Here is a 13,873-nt window from a genome sequence, read left to right as displayed (position 1 = left end):
TATTTTTGTCCCTATCTTTGGTCGTGGCAGCACCTCTTGAGATGCCTGCCTACAGTAATTACCAAGTTCTTCTGAGTTATTTCTGCTGGGATTTGTCTCTGTTCTGCAGGTCCTTCCTGTAGATGCCAGATGTACTCTGGTAGTAAAATACACAACTTGACCTTGAGTTGAATCAATTTCTGGTTTTTTAATTATCCAGGGGCTGCCCTCTGCTCAATGTGTGGTTTCTCCATTCTTGGTGACACACATATATTTACATAGAGACTTGGTGGAAGTGCTGAAGCTGGGTCTGTGGCAGATGAAGTGAGACTTCCCCTCTAGTGGGAAGAAGGTTCATGCAGGTGAGAACCACAGCTCGTGTTGGCAACTGCAGGAGCACAGTCGGAGGTGTAAACTCAGAGCTGCAGAGAGGCACGCCTGGAGAAACTGTGTCATGCCATGAATTTTCTAATACTGCTATTTATATAAAGTTTAAATTTCATCTCTGCAAAGAAAATGTTATATAATTAAAACTGCAATAGCTAGTTAATAGAATTTGGATTTGTTTGATGTCCTAGGTCTCAGGTAGCATCTATCTCAGTGAGCTTGAGCAGGGGTAAAAAAAGTATCTCTGTACACAGGCAGGTGAAAAATCGGTAGGAATTTGTAAGACCCACAATTTGCTTATGATTCTTTACTATTTGATTAGAGTTTGGGTCTTACTTGGCTCGTGACATCTGGATATGAGTGTGGCCATGAGCCATGGGAACCTCTCTGATTCCTTGGGAAAGTCCCTGTTTGAGATGAGGCTCAGGCCACGGAGATGCCTCGTGCAGTCTGGACACTCAGTGTTGATAACCAGCTGTTGCTGAGTCAGTACCCTCAAAATAGATTGTTTTATGTAAGTAGCACAGTGCCAGAACCTTCCATGTCTGCAGTTGCTGTCTGCAGCCTTCTGTGGTTGTGGCTGGGGCAGGAGATGTTTTGGGGCAGGCTGGACAGCGCTGTTCCCTCCAGAGTCCTTGTGCTGTGTAACTGGAGCACAGCTGGGGACTCACACCCACAGGAGCCACTTCAGAGTTATGTCTTCAGTCTTCTGAGCCTGACTTCTCATTGCACTTCACAAGATGCACTTTGGGAAAAAAATAAAACAATTATTAAAAAAATGGAAGAAGTGAAGGAGCTGTAACAGGAAGTGAGCCTGCCTTGCACGTGGGAGAAGAGAGTTGAGTAGAACAAATTGTCCTTAAGTTCTAATTGTTGTGATTGCTTTCATGTAGTGGGAGTTGTCATGTTCACTGTGGTTTTGTGGGGTTTTTTTGGGTTTTGTGTGGGCTTTTTGGTTTTGTTCTTTACCTCAAGCCTATAAGTAGCACAGCAATCTTTAATTGAAGGTTTTCTGTCAATCCCTTCTGTCTGTGGTCATATTCACTTCTCACAGATTTGATGTTTGTGCTGAATTGTCCTTTCCTGATCCCTCCACCCTGACCTCAGCTGTTCATCCATGGTAGCTTTGTGTTTGGGAATGGTGTTCCCCAGTTTAGTGGGAGCATGCAGACAGTGCAGAGTCCGTACACATCAGATGTGACAGGTGTCCTGATAACACACTGAGCACCTTCTCCTGAACGAATCTAGACTTTGTTTCTTCTCTTATTTACACCTTTGAATAATTTTTCCCTCAAGTCTGATCAGTTAGTCTTGTATTGATGCAATCATTCTTGTGCAAATACCTGCCATTCAGAATTCCTCCTTTGGTTCCAGTGACATGTTCATGACTCTGTTTGAGGTGAGGCATGGCAGCATCACCATCTGAACACCAGTGACAGGAATTGTGTGGAGCAAGTTGTTTTCCTTTGCTTGGAGCGAAGCAGTTTTCCCTGAGCATGTTGCAGTGTGTATGTTCTAAAATGTCTGCTTGAAATACTAGTTTTATGCAATAAATAGGTAAAAATCTGTGTTCTTACCCTGCTGGCAGCTGTCACTCCCAGAAGTGGCACAGGAGGTGCAGTTTTGTTCAATGCAGGCCTCAGGGAAGGGTGGGAGGGCTCCTGGCAGGTGTGGGCAGGGCAGGGGCTGTGCGGGGAGGTGAGGAGCACACCCCAGGCTGGCTCAGCCCCGCTGGGCAGGTGCAGCAGGGTGAGCCCTGTGCTGCCAGCTCTGCCCCCTGCCAGCCCCGAGGGGATGTGCCAGGGCTGCAGGGTGCTCTGGCTGCCCTGGCACTGCAGCTCCCACTCCTGCTGCTCCTGTGCGACAGCCTCTGCCTTCCTGGGACACCTGGGCCACCAGAGGAACTGGCACAGGGTTGCTGCACTTCTTGTTCCAACCTTCTGTGTCATCACTTCTGATAAAGCAAACAACCATCATTTAGTAATGCTACTGAATTTATTTTTTTAGGATCTGGTCAACACTGGACTCAGCACTTTCTTCTTTTTCATTGCCTCTGTAGTACTGGCTGCTTTAAACCATAAAACTGGAGCAGAAATTGCTGCTGTGGTAAGAATTTAAACTTGTTTCTATCTGACTCTTACCTTGTGTTAAAATTAACTTTTACTCATTGATTGAATACACCTGTTGCCTTTGCCATCACAATTTACTTCTATTTTCACAATTTGCTGTGAGATAGTTCTTATTTTAAGAATGCTAACATCCTTGGAGTTTAGTCTGAAGGTATGAGGCAAGAACAAGCAGAAGAAAGATTTGCAGAGAACACTTTACAGTTGAACTCGCCTTCTCTTTGGTGGCTTCTCTTTGGTGCTCTATGTTGCAAGCCTATGGAAACGATAGAGAGAAAAAGTAAGAAATTGAAGCTGCTTATGCATAATTTGCTTTGTTCTTGCTCAGTACAGATGATTTTTTGTTCTTTGGAGTGAGTGTAGTAGCACTTCAAAGTTTTAAATCTACAACAGTCAGTTCAAACAAATTACTTTTGTGTGTGAGTTGGCGACCTCTTACTATTTTCTTGTTTATTTTCTTTTTAACCTGGTTTTTAAAATCACATGAGCGCTGCAGAAGCATAGAGGCTGGTGCTCTGGACTTGTCACTTTTTGTGTGCACTCCGAGGAATGAACGAACTTTTGGATGAAGAGCTGGTTTTTTTACAAGGGGGTTCTTTACCCTGAGCTGCACTGCAGGATTTAATTGTCATGTTGGTAGTCAGAGAACTCTGTTTTCTGGGATCATTGATCTTAGCTGCTTTTGCAGATTCTCTAGCTCATTGAGAAGAAAAAACATCATTTCCCGGGCCACGATGATTTGTCAGTGCAGATGGTGTGGGTAGCAGAACTTCTGAGGGCCTTGCTGTGCAGCTGCTGCTGTTGTGTTCACCAGTGCGGTGTGTGTGCCCCGCAGGTGTTCGGGTTCCTGGCCACGGCGGTGTTCGCGCTGAACGCGGCGGTGGCGGTGCAGCGCTGGCGGCTGGGCCGGCGGCAGCAGAGCCGCCAGGGCAGCGAGTACATCCGCGCGCGCAGCGAGTCCCGCGAGGTGGTGCCCCGGCCCGAGATCCAGCGCCTGGACGCCTGAGAGCCGCCCCGCTGCCGCCGCAAGGGAAAGCAGCGCTCGGCTCCCTCGTGGAACAAGGCTTGGGCTTTATTGAAGGAGGAAAAGGTGCATCGAGGGCGGCGAGGATGCCCAGCCCTGCGCGTGTGCGGAGATGTGTTGAGCCAGAAGCTGCTGTCATGGAGGCAGAAAATGGTGGTGGTTCAAAAGGAAGATCCCCTCAAGGCCTCCACATGGACATGGGCATATATTATATAGCTCCCAGAAGATATAATATATGTCTGCTCTGAAGTCTGTCATTGCTTTGGATTACCTGCACAGCAGTTCCCTTCCCTCCCTGGAGTTCCCCTGTTCCTGCAGCTGCCCCGGGGACGGAGCAGCCCTGCCTGGCTGCTGAGGGAGGAGATGGAGCACCCAGATGTGCCAAGGAGCCAGGGGCACTCAGCAATAACTCAGCCAGCGGGGCCTGTCCGTCCCAAACTGTGTCTGTCTGTCTGTCTCCTCCTGCCCTGAGCTCTGCACAGCCGCCTGCCTGCTGGAGAGCCGTGCCGGAGTTCTGCTGGGCGCTGGGAAGGGCCCTGGCCGAGCCTGGGGGTCGCTGCTGCCATGGGAGGCACCGAGGGGACGGAGGCGCTGCCTGCTCCTGTTGGGACACATTCCAGTTTTCATTCCAAAGTGGGAAAATAAATATGTTTAGGAGATGGGTGCAGAAAAGGGGCTTAAGGGGCACAGTACAGAACAAAAGGGTTGTCATCCTACAGACTTACATTCCAGCCATGGCTTTCTTTTTTTTCCCCTCTTTTTTTTTTAAGGTTCAACATTTCTAGAAGTTTTTGCTAGAACTTGCTTTCCCTCTAAGCCCAGGGTAAGCAAGAACTAGCAAAAATTTATGCGCTTTTAAAGTGTTCCTAAGGTTGCAATGTTGTGATTCATGTAAGGTAAATAGTTCTTTTTGGAAGGATGGTTGTTCTAAAATTAAAACTTAATTGGTGGTAGGTGAACCTGATTTTTATTTTAACTGGGTGTTTCTGCAGATTTATTCCCCTTAGGATTCCTTGAAAAATTAATTTAGCTAATTGGAAAATAATATGATTGTATTGATTTGTTTAGAAATAGTTTTACTTAGCTGAAGGTTTTTTTTAAATTTTCCTTGTACTTCCAATGAATGAATTACATTTTCTTTACTCAGAACTCAAATTCAGCAGTAATTGGCTAGATAATGTCACAATATTATTAGGAAGATGTCTCTTGATATTTTCCTGTTTCTTTGGTGTTTTTATCACTTTAGTGCATTATTTGGCATTTGTGTGCCTGTGTGAAGACAGTGTGTGTGGGAGGAGATCTCTAGAACTGAACTCCTTTGTGGTGTGAGGAAAATGCAAATCTGTGCAGTTAGTGGGATGGTTTGCCGTGTGTGGCTGAGTTTGTGTGTCCTGCTGGAGCTGCCCTGCTCAGGGGGAGTGCAGCCCCTGGAGCCTTAAGAGCAATGGGCAGTGTGCTGGGTAAGGTATTTAACATGAAAACCAAGTTACACCAAACAGGAGATCAGGAGAAGTGCCTGGGCTTTTGTACTACTGGAGGGAGCTGGGATAGTGAAAGTGTGAACCTAATGCTGCAATATTCAAATTGAGCAGCAGAGAATTATTCTGATGAGTGAAAAGGTGACAAAGGTGATGCCTTTCCATTTTCAGTGTATTGACATCTATAGTGCATTTCACCTCAGTGGCTGAGAAGATTAAAATTCAGAGTTACTGATGAGGTTAAGGAAAATTTGCATTTTCTTAGTGATTGATGGTTTACCAGTTCCTACAGTAACATTTATTGTGCTTTACTGGATGCTATGCCAAAGGGAACACCAGTTTAAAAGAAGATGGAACCAGCTCTTGGTGCTGGGTTAGAGCAGATGTTCCACAGAGGGCTGTCTCACCTGGGTGCATTTCCTGGGCAGCACATGGCAGTTCCATGGCCAGCATGGTAAGAAATAACAATTTGTTATTGCCAGAACTGCTGTGGCAGCCCTGCTGCTTGCCAGCACTGCCCAGGACTGGCAGAGTTTGCAATGTCAATTATTGAAAGACTTTTAAAAAGTAGCACAGGCATACCCAGTCAGGAATTTTAAACTGCCATCAAAGCAGTTTGGATAAAGATTGTAAAAAACCCCAAGCAAACCCAAACCAGACAAAACAAACAAACAAACAAAAATCCCCACACATCCCACACCAAAATCAAGCCAAACGCACCTACTGAAATACAAAACAGAGTTCTCCAGAAGATCCATGCTTTTGGAGTGGAGCTGCCATCTGAAATCAGGAACAGGATGGTGTCACCAGGGGTTTTTGTCAGGAACTGTCCTGTCACTGGCCAGGGCTGAAGGAGCATTCCCAGATCCTCTCCTGTGCTCCCTGAGCTCATTGAGGCTGGGGCAGAGCTCTGGGAGCTGTGTGCCTCTCTAGGTTTATGAATTTGTACCTTTCAAACCTGTCCTGGCCTAGGAGAAGGGTAACTGGGGGTTTGGCTGTGCCGTGAGCTGCAGTGACAGGAGCAGAGTGGGGCAGTCACAGGAGGGGTGAGATTCCTGCAGCTGGGAATGCCAGTGTTCATTACTCACATCATGCCCTGAGCCTAGCACAGCTCTCAGGGTGGAATCCAAAAGAGAACAGTAATTTTAAAAACACTATCCGATTCACTTCGTGAAACAAAAGCAAATGTAAATGTGTAATTTCCTCATTTTTGGGACCAAAGATGATTTTAGTATTGTATAGTATATACTTTCTAAAAAATCTTAAGCACTTACTGCTCTGCAGAGACATTATTTGCTATTTGGATTATATAGAAGGGAAGTAAAGTAGCTGTGAGAGACAAGTACATTTGAAATATCAAGATCATTTGATGTATCCATGGCTCATTTCCCCTGAGTTAATTTTACACAGTGTATTGGAGAGGTACTTTTTTTAAGACTGTTACCTAAACTGCAGTCACACAAAAAACCCTTAAGGAAGAAAAGAGGGTAGAAAGTTTAATTTTTTTTAAACTTGCTTAGAGAAGTGACATTAAATTGCTTCTCTCAGCCAGTTAGTCTTGCTTGTAATTGCTAGCACACAGGGATAATTTCTTTTTGTCCTTAAGGGTGCTGTTTAGCTCCATAAAGGGACTCAAACCCCACTGTAAACAGAACTAAATGAAAGCAAACAGTTGAGGTCGGTAGGAACAGGATGCTTGAAACAGTCAAGGTTTGGATGAGTGCCCTTTGGTCAGAGAGAGCCCTCAGACCTGGAGTCTGTGTGTATTTCTGGGTGTAGACATGACTGAATTCTGCCCCTGTGCACAGACATGGCAGTGTTTGTTACACAGTGAGCTCTGCCTGGAGCAGCAGCCTGGGAGCTGTTGCTCAGTGCTGCAGGAGCCTCTCTGCCTGTCCTGCTCCGTTTGTGAGCCTCAGCTGAGGTTGGTGCCACGTCCTTGAGCTGTGCAAACAGCCCCAGCAGGAGCTCCTGAAACCACAGAGGAGCTCACTCACGTGTCTGAGTAAAGCCAATTCCTCCTTCTTTCCCCCTTTTCCTTTCATTTGGAATATTCGTGCCTCATGGATCAAATGCTTTAATATTTAATTCTTGCTAAGCCTCTGTTGGTCTGTGCAGTGCCAGGAAGATGAGAATGTGTCCCAATATCCCTTGGTGTCAGCTGTGGTGCTCTTCCCTTTCCTGCTGTGTTCTTTCTGTGGGACTGTGGAATGCTGGTGCTGCTGTGAGATTCCTGGTGGGAGCTTGGGAGGGGTAAGAGTGACCTCCCTGTGCCTTGTGAGACAGGCACTGGCCCCAGAGAGCTGAGATTGCAGTCTGTGCTGCTCGCTGCATTCAGGAGCGCAGCATCAGCCAAGATCTGTGCCTTGGCAGCAGCTCCTCCTCTTCCAGTTAAGGTGTCTTTTACATGGGACAAAGGAGCAGCGTGTGCTGCTCTTCCCTTGGCATTGTCACTGTTGTGATGAACACTTCCCAGGGTTTGTTTGTCACTCTGGTCTCATGGCACGCTCTGGCATAGTTTCAGCTCTCTGGATTTCATGGCTGCTTCCAGAAAGAGGAGGGAAAGGTTCCCACTCCTCCCTGGGGTAGCAGTTTATGTTCCCCCTGTGAATTATTCTGTCCATGTGCTGATTGTCCCCTCCCACCAGGGCAGAGCCAGTGGTTCGTGGAGTGCTGTGCACACAGCAGAGAGAGAATCTGCTGCCCTGGACTGTTCTGGCTCAGTTAAACACCAACTTTTCATGAGCTTTAAGGTCCCTAAATGAATTTGGTCACCTCTCCACTCTTTTGGGGATGTGCAGGCACAGCAAATGCTTACCCAATCTGTGGCTTTATTAATGCAATTCTTTCTTCCTCCCTCTTCCTTAGGCCTCTTTCTGTATCTATTATTTTCTTGACTCATGTCATGTTGTAATAATTTCTACTTGTTTTCTTTCATGAGGGAAAAAAACTCACCAAAAATCTAAAAAAAGCAAGAATAATGGTTTTAGGGCATAATTAAAAAATGAAAACAAACTTAATAGCAGTTCAGATAGTGTAGGAAGTAATATTGTCTCTCCTACTCGGTTGGGATACTGATCAGCTTTGTCCATGGAGGAGCATGAAGAACAGAACTGTCCTGAAAGCTCTGGAGCCAGAACTCTCCAGTGGGCATTGAGGATAATAAAAGGCACAGTGTGATAAGGGATTGGAGATGTGAGAAGGGCGCTTGGTAATGCAGAGCTTTCAAAGTGAGACATGAACAGGAAGAGCCCACAGTGGCCACAGCAGTCATGGGGATCTCAGGGAGCTGGGAAGGGGCTGGGATTGCCCAGGCTCAGCTTCCAGAGGGGGATCCAGGCTGGTCCCTGCTCAGTCCTGCGGGGCAAGGAAAGCCAGTCTGGCATGTCTGAAAATCAGGCTCTTGGCTTGTGCTGTTTGTAGCATGAAATAATGGATTGTTCATTGTCTGGAGGGCCAGCAAAGCTCAGAATTACTGTGCAGGTAGAGGTGTCCTGTGTGTGAGATTTAATGGCAACAAAAGCATTTTAAAATGATCCTGAAATCAGTACAAAAATGCATGGAATGTGTGAAAGTACTTTGTAGAAATTATGCCCTGTTCCTCTCTTTATTTTGACAGAGGGATTGGTTGAAATGAATTTAAACACATACTCAGGAAATCTCTGAATGACATTGTAGAGGGTTTCCCTGGTATATTATTTTTATTTTCCCTGTCAGCCATTTGGCCACCTTGATAGATCTGCTTGACCTAGTCAGAGTGGTGCTGTCCAACCTGAAAGGGTTCCCTTGTTTTGGTCTTTTTTTTTTTTTTTTTTTGGGGGTTGTATTTTAAAAACCTGTCTATAATTTAACCATTTGTATGCTAAAAATAATCTTAAAAAAATCTGCTTACACTGTGATTTTTGGTAGCCTTTAATTTAGAGTATACAACACAATCTAATTTTCTTTTGGGATATGCAGCTTTCAGAAGTGTTCTTATATATGCCCAGAAATGAAAGTTGTCTATTTATCATAGGAATGTGATTAGATAAAGTAACCTATCCAGAATCCCAGTGCAGCTCTTTCATGTGTGCTGGATGGACTAGTTAGTGAAATTGCCTTTTAATCTCTATGGGTTAATAAATATTTTTTTATAACTAGCCACAGATATTCCTTTTTAAATTATACTTGGCAAACAGAAGATATTTAATTTTATATACAATATACATAGTTACCTTGATTGACATATTTATAACATAGAGCTTTGTGTTTACTATGAAGGTTTTATCTGTATCCCATGGACTTCATGGGTAAAACGTTGAAAAGTCAGTTAGCATTTATGGAAGGTTATGGGAACTTTCTTCATGGCTTCACAATGAGGACATAGGAGCATTTAAAAGGCAATAGCCAGATTGTTTTACAGAGTATCTTATTTTTTGATTGGGGCTGGTCCCTGCAGCTATTTTAATAACATCTGGATATGAGTAACAGAATGGAATATGAGCATCTGCCTCTTCTGACTGTCACAGGCTATTGTCTAGAGCACAGGAAATTTCAGGGTATTGTATTGTTTTGCTTCGGACAAATGTCTCAATAGACCTATTTAATTAAAACCTTCATGTGTCTGAAAGAAAACATCCTCTCTTAACCAGGCTGATTTATCACTTCTGGTACCCTTTTAATCCCAAAATAGTGTTGTCTAAATATTTTTAATGATGTTCCAGCTATCCTGATGTCTGCAGGTTAAAGTGGTCCTGGCTAGCACCCTTTTATTACAACAATTGCTACCTTCATTTTTCTACTGTTTCTACTTTAATCTTGAATGTTTACCAGTTTCTATTGTTGGATCTTGTGGAGGGAGAGTGTCTTAGCACTACAGCTCATCCAGCTTTAACTCATACATCACAGTCCTGGAGTAAGAAAATATTTTGAATTATATATTGTGGCCAATTTATTGCATTTTAAAATGACTTCTATACTTACGACACAACATTTATGACAAAATAGGACGAATGACTTAGCTAATCATTGTATCTGTCTAGACTTACTCTCTTTTGTGTTAGTGTAATTTTGAAACTATTTGTATATGTTGAAGTTTGTAAGGGTTCAGGAACCCACAATAAAATAGTAAAGTATGTATTTATTTCTCATTATAATGCTCAAATTTGATTTGGAAGTTGACACTTTGTATGTCTTTTCACAGAATTGTAAACAAATACCGAAAAACTGCTTCACCTAGGGTGCCTTCCATGTGTGGTACTAACACTTGTCATTCACAGGAACAGAGATGTAAATTTATGAATCCAGTAAACACTATTTTTGTAATGTGAGTCACTAACGCAGCTCTGGCCTTGCTGTGCTTTGTTCCCACCAACACCAGGTTTATGGCTGCCGTGGTCGCTGCCTTCCCTCCCATGTGCACTGGATCTGACCCCTGGGGAACCACAGGTTGTGTCTCCTTTGCTCTGCCCCCAGCTGCCCCCCGAGCACATTCCTGGTGCTCCAGGTCCCCTTCCTTGGGCCTTGTGGAGGGATGCTCAGGGTGGGGTGTCTGTGTCCTCAGGGCTGACCCTGGCTCCTCTAGACCGACTGCAGCCCAATCCAAACATTCCAATTCTAACTCATCAATTATGATTTACAGCTTCTGAGGAGGGAGCATCCAGGCCTGACCAAAAGACTTTATCTCTCTGGGTTACAGGTGCTCTATTGACAGGTTTGTAATTGCAAACAGCTCAGAGGAATTATGGAAACACCAGGTTCTAGAATTCTATTCAGGCTGAGCAAAGGGGATGCAATTTTCCTTTTTTCATGAGCACAAGTCTGCTGTGCAATACCCTTGGTACTCTGGAGTACAGCCTGCAGTGTTCTGTGCTGGAGAACCCTTGGTGCATCTCTGAGTGGTGCGAGGGCAGCACCCGGCTGTGTCCTGCCCCGGCAGGGCCAGCCCAGGGCTCCCCTGACAGCAGAGCCTGCCCAGGACTGGGGGGTTCCAGCAGGCAGCACATTCCCCTGGAGCCAGCTCACAGCCCTGGAGGATTTCCCATTGCCCTGCAGAGCCTGGAGCTGCAGCAGCTGCTCCAAGGTGGTGCCTCCAGCTGGGAGCCCCTTCCTGCCGTGCCCACAGCTGAACTCACTGCTGGCAGAGCAGCAGCTGCCAGCTCTGCTTGGGAAAGGTGTCCTGGGAATGCTTGACCAAGCTCAAAGGCAGGGTACTCTACAAGAAAACACAACCTCCTTGTGTAGCTTGTTTTTACAGCAGTAACCATCTGTCAGTTGTTCAGTTCTTTCTTTGGTGTCTGTGCTAATCAAAAAACACAAGGTGAAGAATTGTAAAGTCTTGCAATACACAAAGCAGTCTTGGTTTTAAAATCCATGCTGTTGCAGCATAATTTAAATGGTGTATTTATCAGTTTTAAATGTCATTTTGCTTTTCCAGTCTTTTGTATATGGGCACAATACTTTTTGTAAATTTTTTTTATTTAGTTGTCTTTCATGTCTTTTCTTTCTGGTATTGGAAGATTTGAGCTCTCTGGGTTTTCACGGTACTCTTCTGACCATTCTTCATAGTGGTAAAAGTCTGTATTTTTGTATGTAGGAGAAATGGAAGTTTTCTAACACTTATCCCAATCAATATAGTACGGATCATTTGTGAAGGACTTTCTGTTTAATAAATGGACATATTAAAGTAATACAATGGTGTCTTCGTCTGTAAACATGGCCTGGGCTGGGCTGGGGTAATTTTCTTCCCAGTGGCTGGTGTGGGGCTGTTTTGGATGTGTGTTGATAATTCAGAGATGTTTTTGTTAATGCTGAGCTCACCCAGAGCCAAGGCTTTCCCTGCCCCTTGTGCTGCCATGCTGGGGAGGGTTGGGGGTGCCTGGAGGCTGAGGGGGACACAGCCAGGACAGATGACCCCAACTGACCACAGGGGCATCCCACACCTTATGGCATCAGGATAGGAAGGGGGAAGGAGGAAGGGGGTTGGAGTGATGGAGTTTGGCTTCCCCAAGTCACCCTTCCAGGGGATGTGGCCCTGCTCTCCTGGAGGTGCTGAACACCTGCCCGCCCATGGGAATTAATTCCTTGTTTTGTTTTGCTTGTGGGCACAGCTTTTGCTTTCCCTATGAAATTGTCTTTATCCCACCACAGGAGTTTTCTCACTTTTCCCGTCCCCATTCTCTGCCTGATCCCCCTGGAGGAGAGCAAGCCCTGCCAGGGGCTTGGGGGCTGCTGGGGTGAAACCAGCCCAAGGGGGGTCCTGGGCTCAGAACAAAGCCAGGCAGCTGCAAAAGGCACTTTGTGTGTGGGGGGAACTCCCACCACGGAGCCCTGGCTGGAGCTGTCCCTGCGACCCTCCTGGGGGCAGGAGAAACCACGGAGAGCCCTGGGGAGAGGCAGTGGAGCAGAGGGAACGTGGAACTGCTCTGCTGCTCTCAGGCTGCTGGTGGAATTGCTCTTGGAGCAGTTCTGGTGTGCTGCCATGGACTGCAGTGCTCCATCCTGGGCTCTGCAGCTGCCCTTTTGGGACTGGAAAGGGATTTTGGGGCTGAAATGCCCCAGGGAGTGGGGGAACACTGCTGCCTCCCGGGCTGGGGCTGCAAGTGATGCTGGGGGGTTTTGGTTTCCAGGTGCTTTAGGCACAAGGTGGAAGCACTGAGTCAGTACAGGTGAGAACTGTGGACAGGCACGAGGGATGGGTGAGTCTGGGATTTGGGAATGGCTGCTGCACTCTGAACACTGGGGAGGGACCAGGGGCGGTGGGGAGGGGGACACAGATGGTGGCACAAGGGAAGGATTCCCTGAGGGAGCCAGAGGCTCTTACAAGGGGCCCATTCATTTTCCCTGTGTGGGGCTGTCAGCAGCACTGTGGCATTACCCAGGGTGGTATCCATGGTGTTCCTGGGGCAGGAGAAGCTTCATCAGCTGTCAAATTAAAAAAAAAAATTAAAAATTGTCTTTTAGTTACTGGCTCTTCCTACAGTCTCCTGGGAAGACTGTAATTAATTTATTCATGGATCAGGCTAACAAAATGTGATGGGATGTGTCCAAAATCCATAAAAGAAAAGGACAAGTACTTCCTGGTGAAAATTAACATTGGAATCAGTATTTTCCTCTTCACAGAAGTGGATTTAAAAATTGACTTTTTTAAAAAAACAACCAAAACCAAACAATCAACAAAACCACGCAAAAGCAATAGCAATAAAAAACCAAACCAAACCCAAATCCCACCAACCAAAAAAAAACCTAACAACCCCAAACCTCCACCCAAACTCATCCTCCCCAGAGCCCCAGACAAAACCACACTTAAATTTTCTGGGTAGCACTGTTTTACTTTCTGGCCTGGAAGCTTCACAAAACACTGAACACTGAATTCGTCCAGTAGTGTCCTAGGGTGACTGTCTGTGTTGCAGTGTGGATTCATTGATGCACTCCTGTTTATTTATTCCTGATATTTAAAGATCTTGACTTTTAAGCCAATACTCCATGCAAAAAGGTGTCTCAAGCATCTTGGAATGCTTGAGAAGATTTACGTTCTCAGTGCTTACCTAAATTTCTTCTGCTTCCTTGATGTATCTTCTTGAGGATTAAAGGAGGGCCAGGTGGGGCTGCTCTGCACATGTGGCATTTGCCCTTGGAGGGCCGTTTGTATCCTGGTGCAAATCTGGAGTGAAGCCACTCCATGATGTTATTTCTGACAGAACTGTGCCCAGTGAACTTCCTCAGCAGAAGGACAATGAGTGGAACCAGGTGCTTGCTGAGCAGAGCACCCAGCTGTGTTCTGCTTTCCAGCACACCAGGCTGTTCTGCACCACTACAGCAGCTGAGATGCTCTGCTCTTCCTTGGGAGTGACTCTGCCAGATGGAAACTGCAGACTCGAGGAACTTCAAACAGTATCAAG

At 45.8% G+C, this 13,873-nt stretch overlaps 1 protein-coding gene across 1 annotated transcript in view; it reads left to right on the top strand.

Annotated features, from left to right (window-relative positions):
- CMTM4 (CKLF like MARVEL transmembrane domain containing 4) overlaps positions 1–11,661 on the top strand; it is a 37,888-nt gene extending 26,227 nt beyond the window's left edge. Inside the window, exons 3-4 of the mRNA XM_030955972.1 lie at positions 2,374–2,472; positions 3,328–11,661. Coding sequence (XP_030811832.1) covers positions 2,374–2,472; positions 3,328–3,498 — 270 coding nt within the window. The 3' untranslated portion in view covers positions 3,499–11,661. The remainder of the gene's footprint in view (positions 1–2,373; positions 2,473–3,327) is intronic.
- The last annotated feature ends 2,212 nt before the right edge of the window (positions 11,662–13,873 follow it).

The sequence above is a fragment of the Camarhynchus parvulus genome, chromosome 11 (genome assembly GCF_901933205.1).
Source record: "Camarhynchus parvulus chromosome 11, STF_HiC, whole genome shotgun sequence".
Classification (NCBI taxonomy): Eukaryota; Metazoa; Chordata; class Aves; order Passeriformes; family Thraupidae; genus Camarhynchus; species Camarhynchus parvulus.
The sequence above is the reverse complement of the archived record's forward strand: the minus strand, read 5'-3'. Positions and strand labels throughout refer to the sequence as shown.